The sequence below is a fragment of the Ambystoma mexicanum genome, chromosome 11, assembly GCF_040938575.1.
Source record: "Ambystoma mexicanum isolate Mex_15411 chromosome 11, UKY_AmexF1_1, whole genome shotgun sequence".
Classification (NCBI taxonomy): Eukaryota; Metazoa; Chordata; class Amphibia; order Caudata; family Ambystomatidae; genus Ambystoma; species Ambystoma mexicanum.
In genome coordinates this window covers 1,255,241,569-1,255,260,731 of record NC_090934.1, presented here as the reverse complement: position 1 = coordinate 1,255,260,731, position 19,163 = coordinate 1,255,241,569, and the positions used below count along the sequence as shown (strand labels likewise).

General features: G+C 46.6%; 1 protein-coding gene across 10 annotated transcripts in view; it reads right to left on the bottom strand.

The window, feature by feature from the left end:
• Positions 1-19,163, bottom strand: part of CSNK1G1 (casein kinase 1 gamma 1) — a 1,083,432-nt gene that overhangs the window by 350,924 nt on the left and 713,345 nt on the right. For all 10 annotated transcript variants that reach the window (XM_069624685.1, XM_069624691.1, XM_069624684.1 and 7 more), the window contains one exon: positions 5,611-5,762. In XM_069624685.1, the coding sequence (XP_069480786.1) occupies positions 5,611-5,762 (152 nt within the window). The remainder of the gene's footprint in view (positions 1-5,610; positions 5,763-19,163) is intronic.

The following is a 19,163-nucleotide window of genomic DNA, read 5'->3' as shown; positions in this document are numbered from 1 at the left end:
AGTTTGAGAACTTGGCAAAACAAAAATGGGGGCTACGTCAAAAGCCTGACTTAGAACCTTGTTGCACACAGCCTAGAAGATAACAATACATGGAAAATATTCAGTAAGATTTCTGTGAGTTCAAATGCAAAACATTAGAAAAGAAAACGATTTATAATCAGAAATGTTCAAACATAACCAATTTTGTTCCCCATGCTTCAGTAGAAAGTTCATAAAACAGAGCACAAGTGTTTGCCTAGTTCAGATTACCTGGGAAGATCTGGAATAACAATTACGAAATGTGTAGGGTTCTACAATTCCATCTAAATATGTCCAATAGGACTACTTCACTTAATGAATTGATTGATCCCACGATACATGGGTGAAAATTAATAACTAACCAGAAGGTTGAATAACCACTAAAGTGCCCAAGCATATGTTATGAGTGAATATCCCCACAATAGTATCAAGTTAGATATTAAACACCAACCACTGAAAACGTTTCCAACCATCTATAACTGCCACACAATGCTCATAAAAGCATACATATTAAAATGCGCAAAACCCAAGTAATTATGCCAAAATACTCAAATCATAATAAGCTCACCTGCAACCAAATAATCACAAAGATCCATTCCAAAGGAAAGTCTGAAACTAAACAATAATACATAAACTAATCACCAAAGCTAAACTGCACTAAAAGAAAATACTTCATCTCAAACAATGTTTCCACAAACAGAAATCTAGTAGCAACCTTACATACCAACTATACAAATCTCCCATTGAGCAAATCAAGTACAAATCCTTTGCAGGACTGGTCAACAAGGGACTGGCACCCTGGTCCCACGATGACCAATCCAAAGCAAAAAACGCATTATGTGACTTCCCAGGAGGGTTGCACACTAGCCAGGAACTAGAACAATGCCAAAGGAACCCACAAGGGCTATGCATTAGACCAAGTGGATCCAGACAAGTCGGATGGCAAAACAAAGCAGCCACCCAGCAACACTCATTCAACAGTGGAGGCAACCCAAGATGGCCTGACGAAAAGCAGATCGGTTTAGTAGAGTTTTGACTGTTTCTCACAACTTCTTTTGATGGGCAAGTGCAACTAATGCTCATTGCATACAAAATACAATTATGCACATGAGTGTTACATACATTGGCCCTGTACTGCACTGCCAATGATCTGACAAGTGTAAATTAAGAAAATGGTAATTTGTGGGCATCAGATCAGCTATAAATAAATGACAATCAAAATCAAATGGAAAGGACTCCAGGGGAATTTGAAGTAGAATACTATGAACTGACACATGCGCAGGCTTTGACAAACTGTCTTATACAACCATTTGGAAGAGAGCTCGACAATGCTAAAGGATAGTAGGAAACGTGTTGTACCCACCAAGAAGCATAGAAGGCTTCACAATCTAAAAAAAGGGATCTTTTATGCAACAAAAGAATTTAAGAATAAATCCAAAACCGCTTATGACAAACGTTTGTGGATTTGATCTGCAATACGTATTGTAAGCGACAGTCACAAATTCGAACACTTTACAGGATTTACTTCTTCGACAGCGCAGAGCCAATTGGCCAGAGCATCAAGCAAGATTTTGCTTGAGTGCAACATGATGGATTGGCCAAACCACACTAGACCCTATACTTGCTTTGCTGTAGATGAGACCATTTTGGCACTTGCCAATTTCCATAAAAATACATGAAAGTCCTCCAAAATTGCTTTTAGGAAGTCTGAAGAATCGAGATGACATTTACAGCAAGATTCATATAAAGCAACTTAAAACTACCGGTCAAAGAAGGCAAACTAGAAGCCGCTTTTGTTCTCGATATTACACATTTTTGATCTGCCACTTTCATTACTCGACTTTGCGATCTTAGGGGTTTTGAAGCTTGTTTGAAAGTGCCGTAAAGTGACTGTTTATTTATATATTTATAAGGCGCTGAAAGCCTGCAGGCAATCGGAGCACCAAAACAGAAAAACATACAAAATAAAAACAAAGAGCCCCTTTGTCACAATAAAAGTAACAAAACAGTTCAAATACGGTCTTCTCATCAAGGGATACAAGTATTACAGTTAATCAACTATCGGTTTTACATTTGATGAACCTCTAGGTAAAGAATTACAGATACTAAGATAGCTAGGCAAATTACTGGACCCGCATCCCACCAGGACACAATCCCTCTTTTCCTGGGTACACAACTCTTCTAATTTCAGCCTCTTCAGGAATTTCAGATCTGAATATCTAACCACACCTGGCCCAGTTGGTTGGCGAAGCCAAGCCAAAACCTTGTTCCTTAAAGCTTCTCTGGGTTCATTTCCAATAGGTTTTTCGATATTAGTAATAATGAAGTTCCTTTTTGTCCATGATGAAATTCCGAGTGGTCTTGTCCCGAGGCCATGGCATAGAGGACCTTCTTAATCCAAAAGATTTTTGAAGAGGGGATTCATTTCTTTATGGTAACCCACTATATCAGTATTTATCAGGTTTCTCTCGGTTCATCAGTGGAAAAGGTTGTAGATGACTCCCCTCTAATCCCTTCTCCGAGGAAAGGAACAGGACCCAGTGAAATTCCAGAGTCAAAAGGTAGGAACCGGGTCATCGGGTATTAACACTATAGGAAGTGGAACTCCGTCCCCCTCACTCAATGGAGCGGCAGGCCAAGCAGAAGTGACGAGAAGCCGGATACTGATGCTTCAGAGGGGAGAATATAGGGTCAGAGCATTGACTGCTTTAGACCGCATAGGCTTTAAGACGCACATGTATTATCTATTCATCCATCAGGTTCCCCACTTGCCATTCATACGTGGGTGAGGTTTTGCACCCATGGGTTGTAAGGAGAGTTAGCGCCTGTAATAGTCTAGTTGCTATCTGGAAATGTTTGGCTAAGAGGCTTGGAAGTTAAGGAACATGTTTGGACTACTTTCCTGAACCACGTCTTGTCCCAACCAGAGGGTTCTTTCCCTTTCTAAGATAGAGTGCAATGCTATTGTTCGAAATTGAGGGGAGCTGGGAGCTATTTAGCCCTTACTCTAGCATAGTAGAGCTTGGTTTGCTTGAAACCAACAGCTACCAAGAGCTCCTTTTAGCTCCTAGTGCCAACTGGTGCTTTTCAAACATGTAAATGTGACATTAACTTGAGTATTTGAGAATGTTAATAATTAGAACACAGCCAATATACATTTAAACACAATAGCTCATACAAAATGGACAAAAAAGTTGAAGGAGCGTCTCCGGTAGCTCCTGGTTCTCTGCGGTAGCTCCTGCCTACAGGCTGATTCCCGACACCCAGGAGCCTGTTTTAGCTCCTGCTCATCAAATCTCAATTTCAAAGCTTGGAAACCGAATGGCTCCCTACTCCCCAGCCTGGCCATAGAGAACCTGGATGAAGATTCTATAATTCTCTTTTATCTTTAACTGATTAACCCACCTCGGGAGGATAGCTCTGCAGCAACGTGCTCGCCTTGGAAGCAAGATGACATGGCGCAACACAGGTTCGATCCCCGGGGCCGCCCTTAGAAACCTCTGGGTATTAAGCGTGTTATAAAAAACCTATTCTATAATACCAGTAACTTTCCCTGCAGAGTTCTAACATAAAGGCTTCCCTTCGAGCACCCTTTTTAAAGATGGAGCTGAAAAGAACAATGGTACAAGTTACAGAATTACTGGTGTGAGAATGTATAGAATTTGTGGGCCACTTGCGATTGTGACATAAGAGGTCAGAACAGTTGGTAGACTTATTTTGAATTGCGCTCATGGCAGTCTGTGCCATGCTGGAAATTGAGAGGAATACCATTTACAGAAGAGAAGGAAGCTGTGAAACATTTTGTGGATCCTGAGCAGTCAGCGTGCCATAATAGTAAAGTGTGCATGTGAAAGGGACATAACTTTGCATTGGAGGAAAGGATTAATGTTTCCAAGTTTGTACGCATGACTCTTAGATGCTATTCTCAACCCTGTTAGTGACTGCACCTTCCCATACCACAGGTTACTCACTGGAATGCTACAGCTTTTAGCCACGAAGCTCCAGTGAGCATGGGAGTCACGGACGCACAACTCCTCCACGGTTTGCCTATTATAGAGACACATCACTTGTGTGCAAGTAACCTATACACGCTCAGTTTAGAAGAAAGCAATTACAGGAATCCTCGTCATCCCTGCATATCCTCAAGCAAGACCAAAGGGTGGGGATTAGTGTTCAATGCAGTCATTGAAGTCAAGAAATTGATTCCACGCATTGACAATTAAAAACCTACACAAACTGAACAGGAACAACTTTAAATCATTTGGGCATGAAGCTATGTTATAGTCGGTTAGATTAAGGTAAATTAGGGATAGTGTTGCTTAAGCTTTTGGACAGTTCACACTAAGAAACCAAACAATTTATGTGATTAGTAGCCATCTATTGAATGAAGTGGCAGAACCTTTCCCAATGAGATACTGTGGAATAGAAAATAGGTGCGACAGTTCCAAAATAAGACTAAGTAACATCTCAGGCAATCGCAGAGATACCCAGGTATGGTGAAACGCCTGGGAGATTGAATGGGAGCAATTAGAGATCATACTTTGGACAGTTTTCCCTTGTTACAGATCAGTGAAAAGCCAGAGGTTGAGTGTGTTTGATTCTGTGCTTTTATTCAATTCCTCTTGTCCTCAAGGGCATTGTGAATACAATGCAGTTCAAGAGTGGTTGTAGACTTGACAATCACAGGGGTCTGCGGGTCCAGCAGCTTCTGTGTGCATCTTTTGGGGCTTGATACCACATCCTTTTACTATATTATACTATGGCTTGCAAGCCTAACCACGGCAACAGCCTGCAATTGACATTTCCAAGTCCTGGCCAGTCCATACACACGTATATGGTTACTCTCAATATACTTTACAAACAGGTCGACAAAATCAGTAGATGGTGAACTCGTACTTCATATGTAAAGTGTATGCAGCATTAGAAAGCGCATAAAGCAGCAACATCTCTCAATGACCCCACCTACCCACTTTTGCTCTAACACCGGGCCCCATTGCAACCCCCCAACCCCCAATGGGCAGATCTGCACCAAACAAATAGCCTAAATACATGTAAAAAGCGATTGGCTCCTTGATGTCAGGTTAGTTTATTTGTAGAGCACAAGACATGTTGCACTGAAATGATAAATATATATTACACAACTCAAATTAATGTTATGTCACTCAGTGTTTATACAGTGATATCCACCATCACAGTGGTTTTACAGTGCAAAGGGTTGTCTGAATTGCGTGTAAACAGCCATATTTCGGAAGCTGGTGACCACTGAGGTTTGCCATTGCCCAACATTCTTGAATATAAATAGTGGCATACCAGTTTTGGCTCGACAAGTCACAGCCTGTTTCAAACCATGAGGAGCAGACATCTGCAGGATCAACAACATGTGAATAGGTCTACTCTACAAGCACCATTGCTCCAGGGGTACAGTCCTCTTTGCTTATACAGGATACTAGACATATCTACTTACAAAAGATTATAGTGTTAGCAACTCGCTAGACATTGTTGGGGGAAGTCGTCTTTGCTTGGATGCATACATGTCAAACTTGCAAATGGAATGAAGTCACCATATGGCACCAGTAATCTGGCCTCACTCACCAGTTGGATGGCTATCATTAATACAGTCTTCAAAGTAAACGTTCGGTCGCAGAGGTCAAACAAATCTTCCAAGCTTGGCCCGAGCAGCTCAAGCACCATGGCATTGTACTTTCCACATGGCCCAAAGTAGTAAACCTGGGGGAGGCCATCCGCTGAAATAAAAAAGGGAACTTTAATCAACAGTAAATTGACGTAAACAAAACATGGCAATTGAAACTTCGAATGATCATGCCACTGAGTAAAATAATAAGCACATCTGTTCGCATTATCAGGGAAAACTGATTTATTACTATCAGAAGCATGAAAATTTGGATCTCGAAAAGTAGGTACTGAGGTCCAATTCTTTTACATTACAATACATCTGACAAGGCTGACCTTTGCGAGAAAATAAAATTAAACCATTTTCACCAGGGATGTGCACAGAGATTGGAACAAATACTCTTTGTAAACCTGTGGACTGAGTGTTGGTAAAAATAACCCCATCAAAAGGGAGCTGAGGAAGGATCAAGGTAAGGTCTTCAATGTGGGGTTGGGGAATGTCACACCTTTTCTATATATGCGAGGAAGGTTCTGGAAAAGTTGGAGGGAGGGTGGACAAAATGAACAGTTGGATGCTTGGTCACAAAAGGCAATGCAGTCACTGCTGGGAAACAGGCAGTTTAGAGGGAAAGATTGGGTGAATTTAATTTAGTACTTGTGGCAGTTTCCTCAAGCTTCACTTTCTGCCTATTTGTTCCACTCGATCACATCAGACCAGTGTGCAAAACAAAGCTCCAGAGTGTCTACAAGACAATGGGAATCAGGGGCACAATTTTTTAAATGCCAGGATGCAATGATAAAACAATCCTGTTCAGATCCTTCTGGAGCAGGAGAGGGTGCATCATAATTTGAGAAATTGGTGAAGTGTTACATGCAGTTTGGCACATTCTGGGACTGTTAGAAACTTCAGGGTCATGCCAAAGTCGTGGCGAGTAAACAAGCTTCTTAAGGGCCACCCTCCAGAAACTAGAGAGGCGCGCCAGCTTCACACTAAAGCTATGCTGATACTCACAACTACAGGCAGAAATACAAGTTCCTCTGACAAATTTCAGTTTATGAATTTACGCTTTGGCCAACTTTTTCCCCAAAGTCAGGCCAGACAATAGGTGTCTTGCATGTTTCTCAGCTGATGCTTTTTTGTAATAATGGTTATTTTTTCGTTGTTCATATTGGAGGTGTTCCTGTCTGTGATAAGTTCTATTTGGCATTTTCGTTTAAGGCCATTTCCCTTAGAATAAACAATGTTCCAGCTTTGCTGTTGGGAGTCACTCAATGGCCTTTTTAATCACCTGCCTTGTCTGAACAGAGATGCGAACTAGCTGGACAAAGATGTCGGATTTTTCTTCAGATGCAAGTTTGCGTAGATTTCATGACTGGAGGAGTCATGATGGCCTCGTTGGATTAACAAAACACCAACTGGGGGTGCAGAGGCAGCCAATCAGCTCATTATGTTGAAGGGGCGAATCTGCTTAAGAAAGTCTTCCTTAGAGGGAACTATACACTGCTCTCACTCACCCATCTCAGTCACAATTTACCATCTCAGTGCCTGCACTTCGCGCAACGGCCCACCTACTCATTGGTGTCCATCACTACTCTATGCTAGCCTAGAGGCCTGCTTACCTACCTCTCGGCTACCCATCTTATGTCAGAGTCTGCTGACAGTGCCACATCTGCTCCATTGCTGCTGCCAGGGAAAGCAAAAAGAGGTTTGCCCCCAAGCACCCCTCTCACATTGCCATGGCAGCCATTTTCTCGTTGGCAACACTTCCCACTAATGAAAGCATGCTTTTCTCAGAGCCATCAACACAGGCCAATAACACCAACAGTGACACGTGAGGCTCCAATCCTTGAGTCCCAAGTTTTGTTTAATGTACATGATTCTGTTTGGATTGCTTGTGCACGACTTAACCACTTGGCAACATCCTCCATCTGTATCTGTAAAACTCAACCTTTCCATTTCATTTTGAAGACCCTTTGTAGCATAAAGTCCACAATCCCACATATTTGATCTATTGATCCATGGCAGCAATTATTCATCTTTTTCCTGCTCATGTCACCGCCTCCCCTAGGTGGCATCTTCCAGAAGGAGTACGATGGTACTAAGAACAAGGCTGTGTGAGTGACTTGCTAATTTGAATAAAGTACTGGAAGAGAGACAGGCTTGGGGGTGGAGTCAAGTAGGTTCATGCACTGTTTTAGAATAGGGTCAGACCCATTCCATCCAATTTCCCTTCAAATGGAAAGGTGGACAGATGGATGTTGAGATTTGCTGCTAGCAAATGAGGGCTACTTAATCTAATTGGGCACATTTCTAAGGAAGGCGAAAAGGCTTGGGCCATCAGCCTGCAGCCTCCCTCTGGTTTCCTTGTACCCCACGTGCTATCAACTTTTACTTCCTCCCGGACAGCCTCACATCAAAAGCACTAAGCCACTCTTCAGTTGAACATTCTGTGTCCCCAGCAGACCAGGTTCAGGTTGCCAGGGAACAATGACTTTAGGGCAGGACATTGCAGTAAATCTGCAGGACCTCACAGAGGCCCTCCAGAACCTGGCCACCCCACATCTTAAGAGTGTGAAGTCTCACCATTCAAGCAGACTTGCAAGTACAATTGCACAAAAGCATGCATGAGACCACTTCAGCCACTTCTCTCCACTTCCACTATTCAGGAATTTTCACATGAGCTTTTCAGTTGAGAACTACACTAGCTGTGAACTACAATAGTTAAATCTTTACTGGGATAAAGCTGCTGGAAAGAGGGTATTTAGTATGCAGCATGTGACAAAAACTACTGCAAAGTGAACTAAAAGTCTTTAAGCATTTTGTTCTAAAAAAAGACTGTGCGACTCACTTTTGAAATCGCTATGTTATATGTAAGCATCCATGTACAATCAACAAAGCATGCTATTACATAAGACTTTCCAAAATCTGGAAGGGTACCACTGCAAGGTCATTCCATAAGCTAATGGGGATGGCGCCTTAAAAAACATTACCAGTCTTTTCAGTCTGGATTTCTTGACTGGCAAGATTATATATTTTAGGCATAGAAACATTTTTGTTTAGAGTTTTGCAACCTGACATGCAGACTACCAAAAGTGTCCAGCCTCTCACTTCTTTACTCTTATTTTCAATTTACACATTAACATACCTGATCAACAAGGGCCTTTCATGCTTAAGCTAGGAAAATGGTTTACAAACTCAACGACAGAAACTCCCAAGCGCAACACACCTTTCACATGTGGACTCTTGGATGACCTCTAAAACACTAAGATAAATCCATCCAAAAGAGCATATGATTTATGGTGCAATATCACCTAAATCTGGAGAAGTTACCTGGCTGGACATAACTGTCCTTTACCCACCAGCTACCGCTATTAACTCTGGAGTGTCACTGGACAGCAGTATGGAGCAGCTTCTTTTCTTGCAGCTCTGCACCTTACAAATAATCATGCTCCATCTGATCTAACAGTGCTGGACCATAGCACCTCTCACTGATACTAGATCAAGGCTCTACTACGACAACAGCCTTTACCTTGGACTCCCGGAATAGCTACTCTACATTGAGTGCAGAATGCAGCTACCAGATTACTAAGAATCAAAAGAGAATGCCAGCACTGACTATTCACTGGCTCCCAATAATCGTAAAGGAGGATCCACTTACCTTCATGCATCACACACCACACCAAACACAGCAAAAGGCCAGAATCCATCACCATGCAATTCTCAAACAAGGGATCAAGAACACATTGAGCGAGGACACACTTAGTGACATCACCAAATATCAAACTGAAACTTAATGGAGTCTCTTTGCTCCCTCCTAGAAATTAAATTATCAAAATCCTTACAAGACACCTCAGTGTTAAAAACCTGGCTTTAACTTCATCACACGATCAGCAGTAGAATCCAACTAATGATACACCTACTTGCCTCAACCTCAATCAAATGAAAGAGCCCTTTAAACTTCATAAATGACCATAAACTAACATGCATCTAACCAACAAATCTATTGAAAGCAGATTTACCTGGGATGGGCTGCACACAACGGAAACTAAACCGAATGATCATCGCTGTCTATTCACTTCACCAGCAGGCGCATACTACATCTCGGAGAGCGTGCAATGCTTAATTACTCTCCCCTACCACACTTACCTGGTTCGTCCACTCCCCTCAACTAAAACCACTCTATAATTCTTCTACAGCCAAACAGTGAAGGAACAAGTTACTTACCTGTAACTGTTCTCCAACATGGGTCTGGCATGGATTCACATGAATATTCCCCGTCGTCAGGCTGGGAATCCTCGGTAAAGAAAAAATCATTATCAGTTTCGTTTCTGATCTGTCTTTCTAAGTAGTAACCAATCACTGGTGTCTGGGTCATACTGCCACCAGCCAATGACTGCCCTCTTCCCTAAGCCCCGCCCCTGGCAGCAATCCTCAGATTTGGTAGCACGTAAAGTGGTAGTATGACCAAGTGAAGAGCCGCAGAGGGGAAGGAGGGAGGGTTCGCATGTGAATCCATGCCAGACCCATGCTGGAGAAGAACAAGTTACTTCTTACCTTGTAACTTTCTTTCGACGGGATGTTCATCCGATGTATTCCTCATCTTAGATATCTCCTTCCAGCTCTGCTGGCCTCGGAAATTTTTTTCTCTCTAGAGGGCGCTGCGCGTCGACGTCCTCCGAGTCGATGTCCCTCGACAGCCGCCGTATCGACGTCAGCGTCATCCTGCCTATAAAGGCCGCGCGCAGCGTCCGTTGCTCAGTTCCGTTTTGTAGCCCACAATAATACTTTCTGGACTAAACTAATCACCCTGAAGGAGCGTAAGCTACAAAAACAAGGGAAGTAGAACTGCGGGGATGGATGGGAGGGTCGATGAGGAATACGTCGGAGGAACATCCCGTCGAAAGAACGTTACAAGGTAAGAAGTAACTTGTTCTTCAAAGGGATTGTGTCCTCCGACGTATTCCTCATCTTAGATAGGCTCCCATAGCAGTATTCTATTATTGGAGGAGGGAGTACTGACTTCACGCTGTCTTCTATTGATGAATAGAATGCAGTACAGCCCTTCCAAACCTAGTCTCTTGACTGGAGGAGGAATCCAAATTGTAAAAACGTGTAAAGGTATGGACAGACGACCATGTAGCGGCCGCACAGATGTCTTTAACCGGCACGCCTCTTTTGAGGGCCGATGAAGCTGCAATACCTCTGGTCGAATGAGCCCTAAGGTTTTGAGGGGGCTCTTTCCCTGCCAGTTTATAACATTTCAGAATGGCTAGAATGATCCATCTGGAAATGGTCTGCTTAGTTATTGGTAACCCCAGCTTGTGACCTGCGTAACCTACAAACAGCTGGTCTGCCTGTCTTATCCTGGCTAGTCTACTGATGTAAAAACTTAAAGCCCTCTTAGGGTCTAGCCTGTGTAACCTCTCTTCCTCTTTCCCCGGGTGAGGAGGAGGATAGAAAGATGGTAGGGTAATCTTCTGAGTGATATGGAATTCAGAAACCACCTTTGGGAGGAAATTAGGCTTCACTTGCAGGACAACTTTGTCTTTGTGAAATATTGTGTGAGGGGGTTTACAAGAAAGTTTGAATTCGCTCACCCTTCTAGCAGATGTAAGTGCTATTAATAAAACAGTTTTAAGGGTAAGGAATCTTAAACAAGAATGGAGAGGTTCGAAAGGTGTGCCCATCAGGAAAGTTAGTACTAAGTTTAAATCCCATAGGGGAACTTGGAATGGTCTTGGGGGATAAACATTGGTTAACCCTTTTAGAAACTGTATAACCAAGGGTAATTTGAAAAAGGATGGTTCTTCCGCAGTGCGCTTAAAGATGGATAGTGCTGCGAGATAGCCCTTAATGGTGCCAACTTGAAGGCCTGAATTTGCCAAATATAGTAGGAAGGGCAAAACCATTGGTGTACCACATGAAAAAGGGTCGATATTCTGTTCTCTACACCAGCTGCAAAATCTGTTCCAACGGCAACGGTATAAAGACTTTGTTGCTGGCCTCCTTGCCGAAAGCAACACCTCCATAACATCAGGGAGGTCCCAATCCTTGTACCTCAGCCTTTCAGAAGCCAAGCGTGAAGGTTGAGGGTTTTGATGTCTGGATGGAGAACCTGACGTCCCTTCTGTGAGAGTAGGTTCTCTCTGAGTGGAAGTCGAATTGGAGGGCAGATGGACAAGTCTAGAAGGTCCGGGTACCACGTTCTCCTGGCCCAATCCGGGGTAATTAGGATCATGGTTCTCCGGAATCTTCTCAACCTCCTGATCATTTGAGGAATGACCGGGACCGGTGGGAACGCGTACAGAAGCGGAAACTCCCAGTCCACTATGAACGCGTCTCCCAGAGCTCCTCTCGGGGGAAATTCCCTTGAGCAGAACAGGTCGCATTTCCTGTTTAGGCTGGTGGCGAACAGATCTACCCGAGGGGTTCCCCAAAGGGCGAAGATCTCTTGAAGGACTTCCTGAGCTAGTTCCCACTCGTGGGAGACTGTGCTCTGCCTGCTCAGAGCGTCCGCTGTCAAGTTCTTCTCTCCGGCTAGGTGAACTGCCGATAGAGAGATTCCTTCTTGGATTGCCCAAAACCAGAGCTGCATCGCCTCTCTGCACAGGGGTAGTGATCCTACGCCTCCTCTTTTGTTGAGGTAATGCATGGCCACCGTGTTGTCCGTCATTATCAGGACGTTCTTCCCTTGTACAGCTGGCAGGAACGCCTTCAGCGCAAGTCTGATGGCTCTCAGCTCTAACTGGTTGATATGTAGTCTGGACTCCGATGGAGACCAACGACCGCTGATGGTCAAGTCGTTGGCATGGGCTCCCCACCCCGTGAGTGAGGCATCCGTGACTACTGTTATCTCCAGCCAGGGTTGCCAAAACTGTTCTCCTTTCAGAATGTTCTCCTGACAGGCCCACCACTGAAGGTCTCGAGCCACCCTGCCGGGAACCTGAAGATCTGTCATTCTCCCTGAGAATTGTGACCACTGAGTCATCAGTGCCCACTGGAGGGATCTCATTCTCAGGCGAGCCTCTGGCACTAGGAAAATGCAGGATGCCATGAGGCCTAGCAACCTCAAAAAGTCGAAGGCTGGGAGACGTTGGGCATGTTGGAACTTGGTAACCATCTGTAGAATATCTTGAGCCCTCACCTCTGGTGGCGAGGCTTTTCCCAGGGAAGTGTCCAGGATCGCTCCTATGAACTGGAGTCTCTGCGATGGTATCATTTGTGACTTCTTTAAATTGAGGGAGAAGCCCAGTCTGTGAAGGAAGTGGCACACGTGATTTAGCTGGATCTGAGCTTGTTCCGAAGAAACAGCCCTGATCAACCAATCATCCAGGTAGGGGTAGACGTGAATCCCTTCCCTCCTTAGACTTGCAGCCACTACCGACATTAACTTGGTGAAGACCCTCGGGGCGGAGGTCAGCCCAAATGGCAGCACTCGAAATTGATAGTGAGAGTTGCCAATTGCGAACCTCAGGTATTTCCTGTGTTTGAGATGGATAGGCACATGGAAATAAGCGTCCTGAAGGTTCAGAGATACCAACCAGTCCTGGAACTGAAGGGCCTGGAGGATCTGAGAAAGAGTGACCATCTTGAATTTGACTTTTCTGAGGAATTTGTTGAATTCTCGCAAGTCCAAGATGGGTCTCAGTCCTCTGTCTTTCTTTGGAATGAGAAAGTAAGGGGAGTACCAGCCCTTGTTCCTCTCCGCTACAGGTACCGGTTCTATGGCACCTTTCTCTAGCAGGTCCATAAAACCAGGCAGGAGAAGAAATCCTAGGGAAACCCTCTGGGGAAGAAAACCCTGTGCCGAAGGTAGCGGTATGATGTCTTCAGTTGCAGACGGAGGTTCCGGTGCAGTCCGAAGGTCGTTCGTCTTGAAAGAGAAAGAGAATGGTAAGTATCAGCAGGTAAGTGAATAGTGGATATGTAAGAATTTGAGTAATGTAAATTACCCTTAAACAGGAACGTTGTGTGGGAAAAGGTGCCAGTCAGCCTCAGGATACTTCTATGATTATAAAAGAGGTTGGATGAGAAAACCGTGGGAAAGCAGAAAAGAATAATGGGAAGCCACGGGGAAGTCTTTACCTGAGAGGCTAATAGGGCGGAGCTAGGAGTTGTTATGGTGTAGCAGAGTCTTGCGTGGGCGGTCGTAATGTCGGGGTGACTTGTACCTGTACCTAAGCGAAGGAAGATAGCATAGTGAGCCGGGAAGGAAGGAAAGACGGGAACAGATATTCAGAAGAGTATCGAATTCAGCTTACCGCGATCCGGAGAAGCCCCGGAAGGCAGACTTGGGTTAGAGAGGGACGAAGTCCGTGGAATCGGGAGAAAGGGAGGCAAAGGGAGCTGCACTAAAAAGGGCGAGGCAGAACAGGAAAAGAATTAGAAAGCTGAAATGTAATGTCTTTCATTCGTATAAGGAAGCCTAGAAGCGAACTTACATAGCGTTGTGATAGCGGAGTAGCAACGCAACTCTGTGCTGATCTCGGAAACAGATATACCATCTCCCGGGTAGGGAGGCAGCACTTCCTGGAAACCGGGTTGTGCAGAGGCTAGACCCGCAACACCGGTTACGGCGGCCATCTTGTGAGTAAAAATGGCTGACACCCGCCGTCCTAAGGTCCATTTATGCCACAAGGACCACCGTCCTCGGAGGGGCGTTACAGGGAGGCAGTAACCTTGGGCAACTGTTTCCAATGCCCAAGCATCTGACGTGATAGCCTGCCATACTGCCAGATGTTGAGTCAACCTGCCTCCTACAGGTGTCCTGTGAGGGAAGTCCTCAGAGTGGTTTTGGGGCGGCTGATGCAGATGCCGATGGTAAAGAGGCACCTGCTGTTGCTGCGGCTTTTGAATATCTACCCCGTCCACCTCGGGTAGTTCTTCTTTGTCCCCTTTGAACCGGACGTCCTCTACCTCTTCCGAATGCGGAGTAGAAGCGAAAGGACTTGCCCCTCGCAGAGGTTCCTGTGGGACGAAAAGGAGTCTGACGGATTGCAGCTCCTAGGGATTTAGCTGCTGCTTTTGAAGTTTGCAGTTTCTCTAAACTGTCATCCGCCTTTTTCCCGAACAAAGAAGAGCCATCGAATGGCATGTTCAAGAGCCTGGCTTGCACATCTGGGGCAAAACCAGACTTTCTCAACCAAGCGAATCTCCTGGTTGATGTACTTGCCGCCATTGCTCTGCTGATACTGTCAGCCGAATCAATGCCCGTCTGGAGGGATTCGCACATAGCGTCTTTACCGTCCTGTATAATGTTCAGGAACGCATCCCTTTCTTCTCCCTCCGGGATGCAGTCAGCCGCTGTAGAAGCACACTCCCAAAGTGTATGGCTGAACCTAGCAAGGGTGCAGGTAGCATTAACAGATTTTAACGCCATGCTACATGCTGAAAAGACTTTCTTTGCCATAGCATCATATTTTTTATCGTCCCTGTCCTGTGGGACGGTAGGATAAGCCGTCTTGACATCGGTAGAGGATGCTGCCTGTACCACCAGACTTTCTGGGGATGGGTGTTTAGACAAAAACTCCGGGTCTGTAGAAGATACCCTGTACTTTGTAGACAGTTTTTTATTTACTGCTGGTACAACATCTGGGGTTTCCCAGTTTGTCATGATCTTCCTCTGAAGAGCTTTATGAAAAGGCACCACAGGATCCTCCTGTGGGCCTTTGTCAAGAATATCCGTGAGGTCATCTTGTTGGAAAGATTGTGAAGGTGTAGACCACCCCATGAACTCTGTGATCCTGGCCATTAAGGCTCTATAGGGGGTTTCAGCATGCTCCCCCGGGTCTGGCCTAGCAAACTCCACCTCAGGGGAAGTGTCTCACCCACTTGCCTCATGTAAGGAATCATGAAGATCCTTTAACCTGCGTTCTTCAGAGGAAAATTCCTCTCTGATTGGGGTTACAGGTCCCTGCAACTCAAATGTGTCTTCCTGTTCAGACAATTCTTCCTCTTCTAAAATTGAGGACATAGTTCTCAATTGTTCTGAACTCATAAAGGGAGTAAATCCCATTTCCAAGGCAGAGGGTGCCGAACTTGTCATTATCGGCCTCGAAAACGTCGATGTCGTCGACGCCGACGCCGAAGGCTTCGAGGGTGGCGTCGAAAACAAAGGCGGAGGCCTCGAAGACCGACAGAATTGGAATTCTACTCGACAATCTCGAAGCCATCAACGTCGAGGACCTGGGGATAGTCACTGGGTGTGTCGTAACCGTGACTTTTCTTGGCGTCGACGCCGGTGTCGAAGCTGGCGTCGAGTCGACAGACCCTTGTGTCGAAGGTCCCTTCGACAACGGCGTCGAAGACACCGACCTCGGCATCGACGGAACCTTCGAGGAAGGTTTGGAGGTCATAGTCCTACTCGAGGGTTCGAGACGCACTCGAGAGGTTTCCTTTGCCGGGTACTGCGAATCGCGGCGTTTTTGACCTTCGGGTCTTTCGACCAGAGCATCGCTCTCGGCAGTCTTCGAGAGGGTCAAGGCCGCTTTCTCGAAGACGCTCATCATATTTTTGCGGAATTCCTCCCATTCAGTCCGGGAACTATGTTTCGTGGGGCAAGGGATTCTTTTTGGCGAAACAGAGGAAGAGGAAGACTGAGAAGGGGATCTTCGACGTCTCCTCTTCGAGTGCTTCGATCTCGAGGAGTGATGGGACCCACTCCGAGACTTGGAGCGTGAATGGTGACGAGGAGACGAGTGTCTCGACTTCGTCGACGAAGAAGAAGCTTTAAAAGTCTTACCTTTCTCCAGCTTCCCCCTACGCTCCTTCAGGGCCTTAGCTGTCATGGACATACAGTCCTCGCATTCCGAACAATGGTGTTCAGCTCCCAAACACCACAGACAAACTCTGAGGGTCAGTCAGCGACATCTTTTTCCCACAATCTCGGCATTTTTTGAAGCCGGATCGAGGAGTTGTCGGTTCCGACGAGGAAGCCATAGAGTATGGATCGAATAACTCGAGGTAAATATGGATTAATCTGACAAGAACTGAACAACGGTATTCCGAGGCACTGAGTAAGCACTGAAAAACGGAACTGAGCAACGGACGCTGCGCGCGGCCTTTATAGGCAGGATGACGTCGATACGGCGGCTGTCGAGGGACATCGACTCGGAGGACGTCGACGTGCAGCGCCCTCTAGAGAGAAAAAAAATTCCGAGGCCAGCAGAGCTGGAAGGAGATATCTAAGATGAGGAATACGTCGGAGGACACAATCCCTTCGAACAACAGTTACAGGTAAGTAACTTGTTCCTTCTCCAGCATGGGGTCTGGCATCGATTCACATGCTAATGAATATAAGAATACATAGCAGTACACACATGCACAAGCACGGGAGGTGGCAAGGCTCAACATTAAGCATTACTCAACATTAAGCATCTCTTACCTCCTCACCAGGCTCACCTTAAGCGAACAGGTTGCGTAGCACTGCCTGGCCGACTCTCGACTCCTCCCTGGAATCCCGGTCGCCGCAGTAGAATCTCGTGAAGGTGTGCGTCGACCTCCACGTAGCAGCCCTGCAGATGTCCAGCAGGGGCACACCAGACAAGAACGCCGTAGTAGCAGCGATCGCTCTGGTCGAATGAGCTCTCGGACGGCAGGGAAACGGTCGGTTACCCAACCGATGACAGTGCATGATGCAGCCGGAGAGCCATCTGGAAATGGAAGCCTTCGAGAGAGCCTTCCCTTGGTTCACAAATCCAAAGTTCACAAACGGCTGTGATGTCTTCCGAAAACACTACGTTCGGTCCACGTAGAACTTCAGCACTCTAGCTACATCCAGCGAGTGCAAAGTCCTCTCGGCCGGTGGCGTAGGCAACGGGAAAAAGACTGGTAACACCAAGGGCTCGTTGAGATGGAAGTCCGACGGCACCTTGGGCATTAAGGAGGGGTGCGTCCTCAGCATCACCCTCGTCTCGTGGAAAGTCATGTATGGAGGCTTGCAGGAAAGGGCCTGGATCTCTCCCACACGTCGTGCAGAGGTGATGGCCACAAGGAACGCTGTCTTCCACGACAAACTTCAACGGAGCCGAATGCAAGGGCTCGAATGGCGAGCCTATGAGACTTGTCAGCACCACGTTGAGTCCCCACGCTGGGGCTGGAGCCTTCACCGGCGGGAACGATCAGAACAGTCCTTTCATAAACTCCTTCACCAGGCGATGAGACCACAGGAACGACCGTCCTGCAGTTCTGGTGTATTGGGAAATCGCTGCCAGATGTATCTTGATGGAAGCGTGCGCTAGTCCAGCTTTGGCCAGCAAAAGTTAAGTACGGTAGCACTTGAGGGGCTGTAATCCATAGAGGGATAATCTTCTGTGCACGGCACCAGACAGAGAACCTCTTCCACTTGTGTCCATAGCACGAGAGTTGAGGACGCCCTGGCCCTTACAAGAACCTCTCTGCAGTCAACCAAGATATCGTACCCTCCAAACTCTAGTGCTGCAGGAGCCAGGCCTGCAAGTTCAGCGACTCTGGGTCGTGATGAAGAATGGCGCCTCCTTCTGTGGAGAGAAGATCTGCGTCCGTCGACAGTTTGACTGGTGGGGACGCTAACAAGTCCAGAAGGTCCAGGAACCATATCTGTCTCGGCCACCTCGGTGCGACAAGGAGCATCCTGCACCGGGACCTCTTGAGTTGGTTGATGAGCCTGAGCAGCAACAGCAGGAACGCATACAGGAACAGGCCGTCCCAGGGGAACGAGAAAGTATCGCCCATGCTCCTCGGCTGGGGGAACCTGCTGGCGAAACTCTGCCACTTGGAGTTTGTCGCCGTCGCAAACAGGTCGATTTGGGGTTTGCCCCATTGCCGGAAGAGTTGATCCACTTGATCCTGGCGTAGTTACCACTCGTGGCAAGAGCGCAGCTCCCTGCTGAGCGAGTCGGCAATGGTGTTTTTTTTATCCCTACTAGATTAAAAAGGCACCAGAAACATCCCCTGGGCAACGGCCCAGTGCCACAGATCCTTGGCTTCCTTGGATAGGGCTGGGGATCTGGTTCCTCCCTGCTTCCGGATGTAGAACATCATGGTGGTGGTGTTGGTGAAGTTCCTCACCACCTTGCCATTGAGGGACGGGAGGAATGACTTGAGGGCCCAGAACACTGCTCGGAGCTCCAGTATGTTGATGTGGAGCGGCCTCTCCTCCGGGAGCCACAGGCCTCTCGCGTGAAGATCTCAGGTGTGCGCTCCCCACCCCTCCAGGGAGGCATCCGTCATCACTGTCACCTGGTATGCTGGGGTCTGAAAGTCTGTGCCCGCAGCGAGATGCGCGCGGGTGCCCCACCATCGAATTGCCTGGGGGAATACTGCGTTGAGCGAGATCTTGTCCTCGAAGCTGTCCGTCGCTTGTGTCCAACGGGCATCTAACTCCTGCAAAGGACGCATCCAAAGCCTGCACAGGCGCACCAGGTAGATGCAAGAGGACAACATCCCGAGAAGGGACCTGATGGACCTCACTCTGGCCACATCTGTGGCCAGCAGACGCTGTACCATACCCCGGATGGCCTGCGTTCTTTCCTCC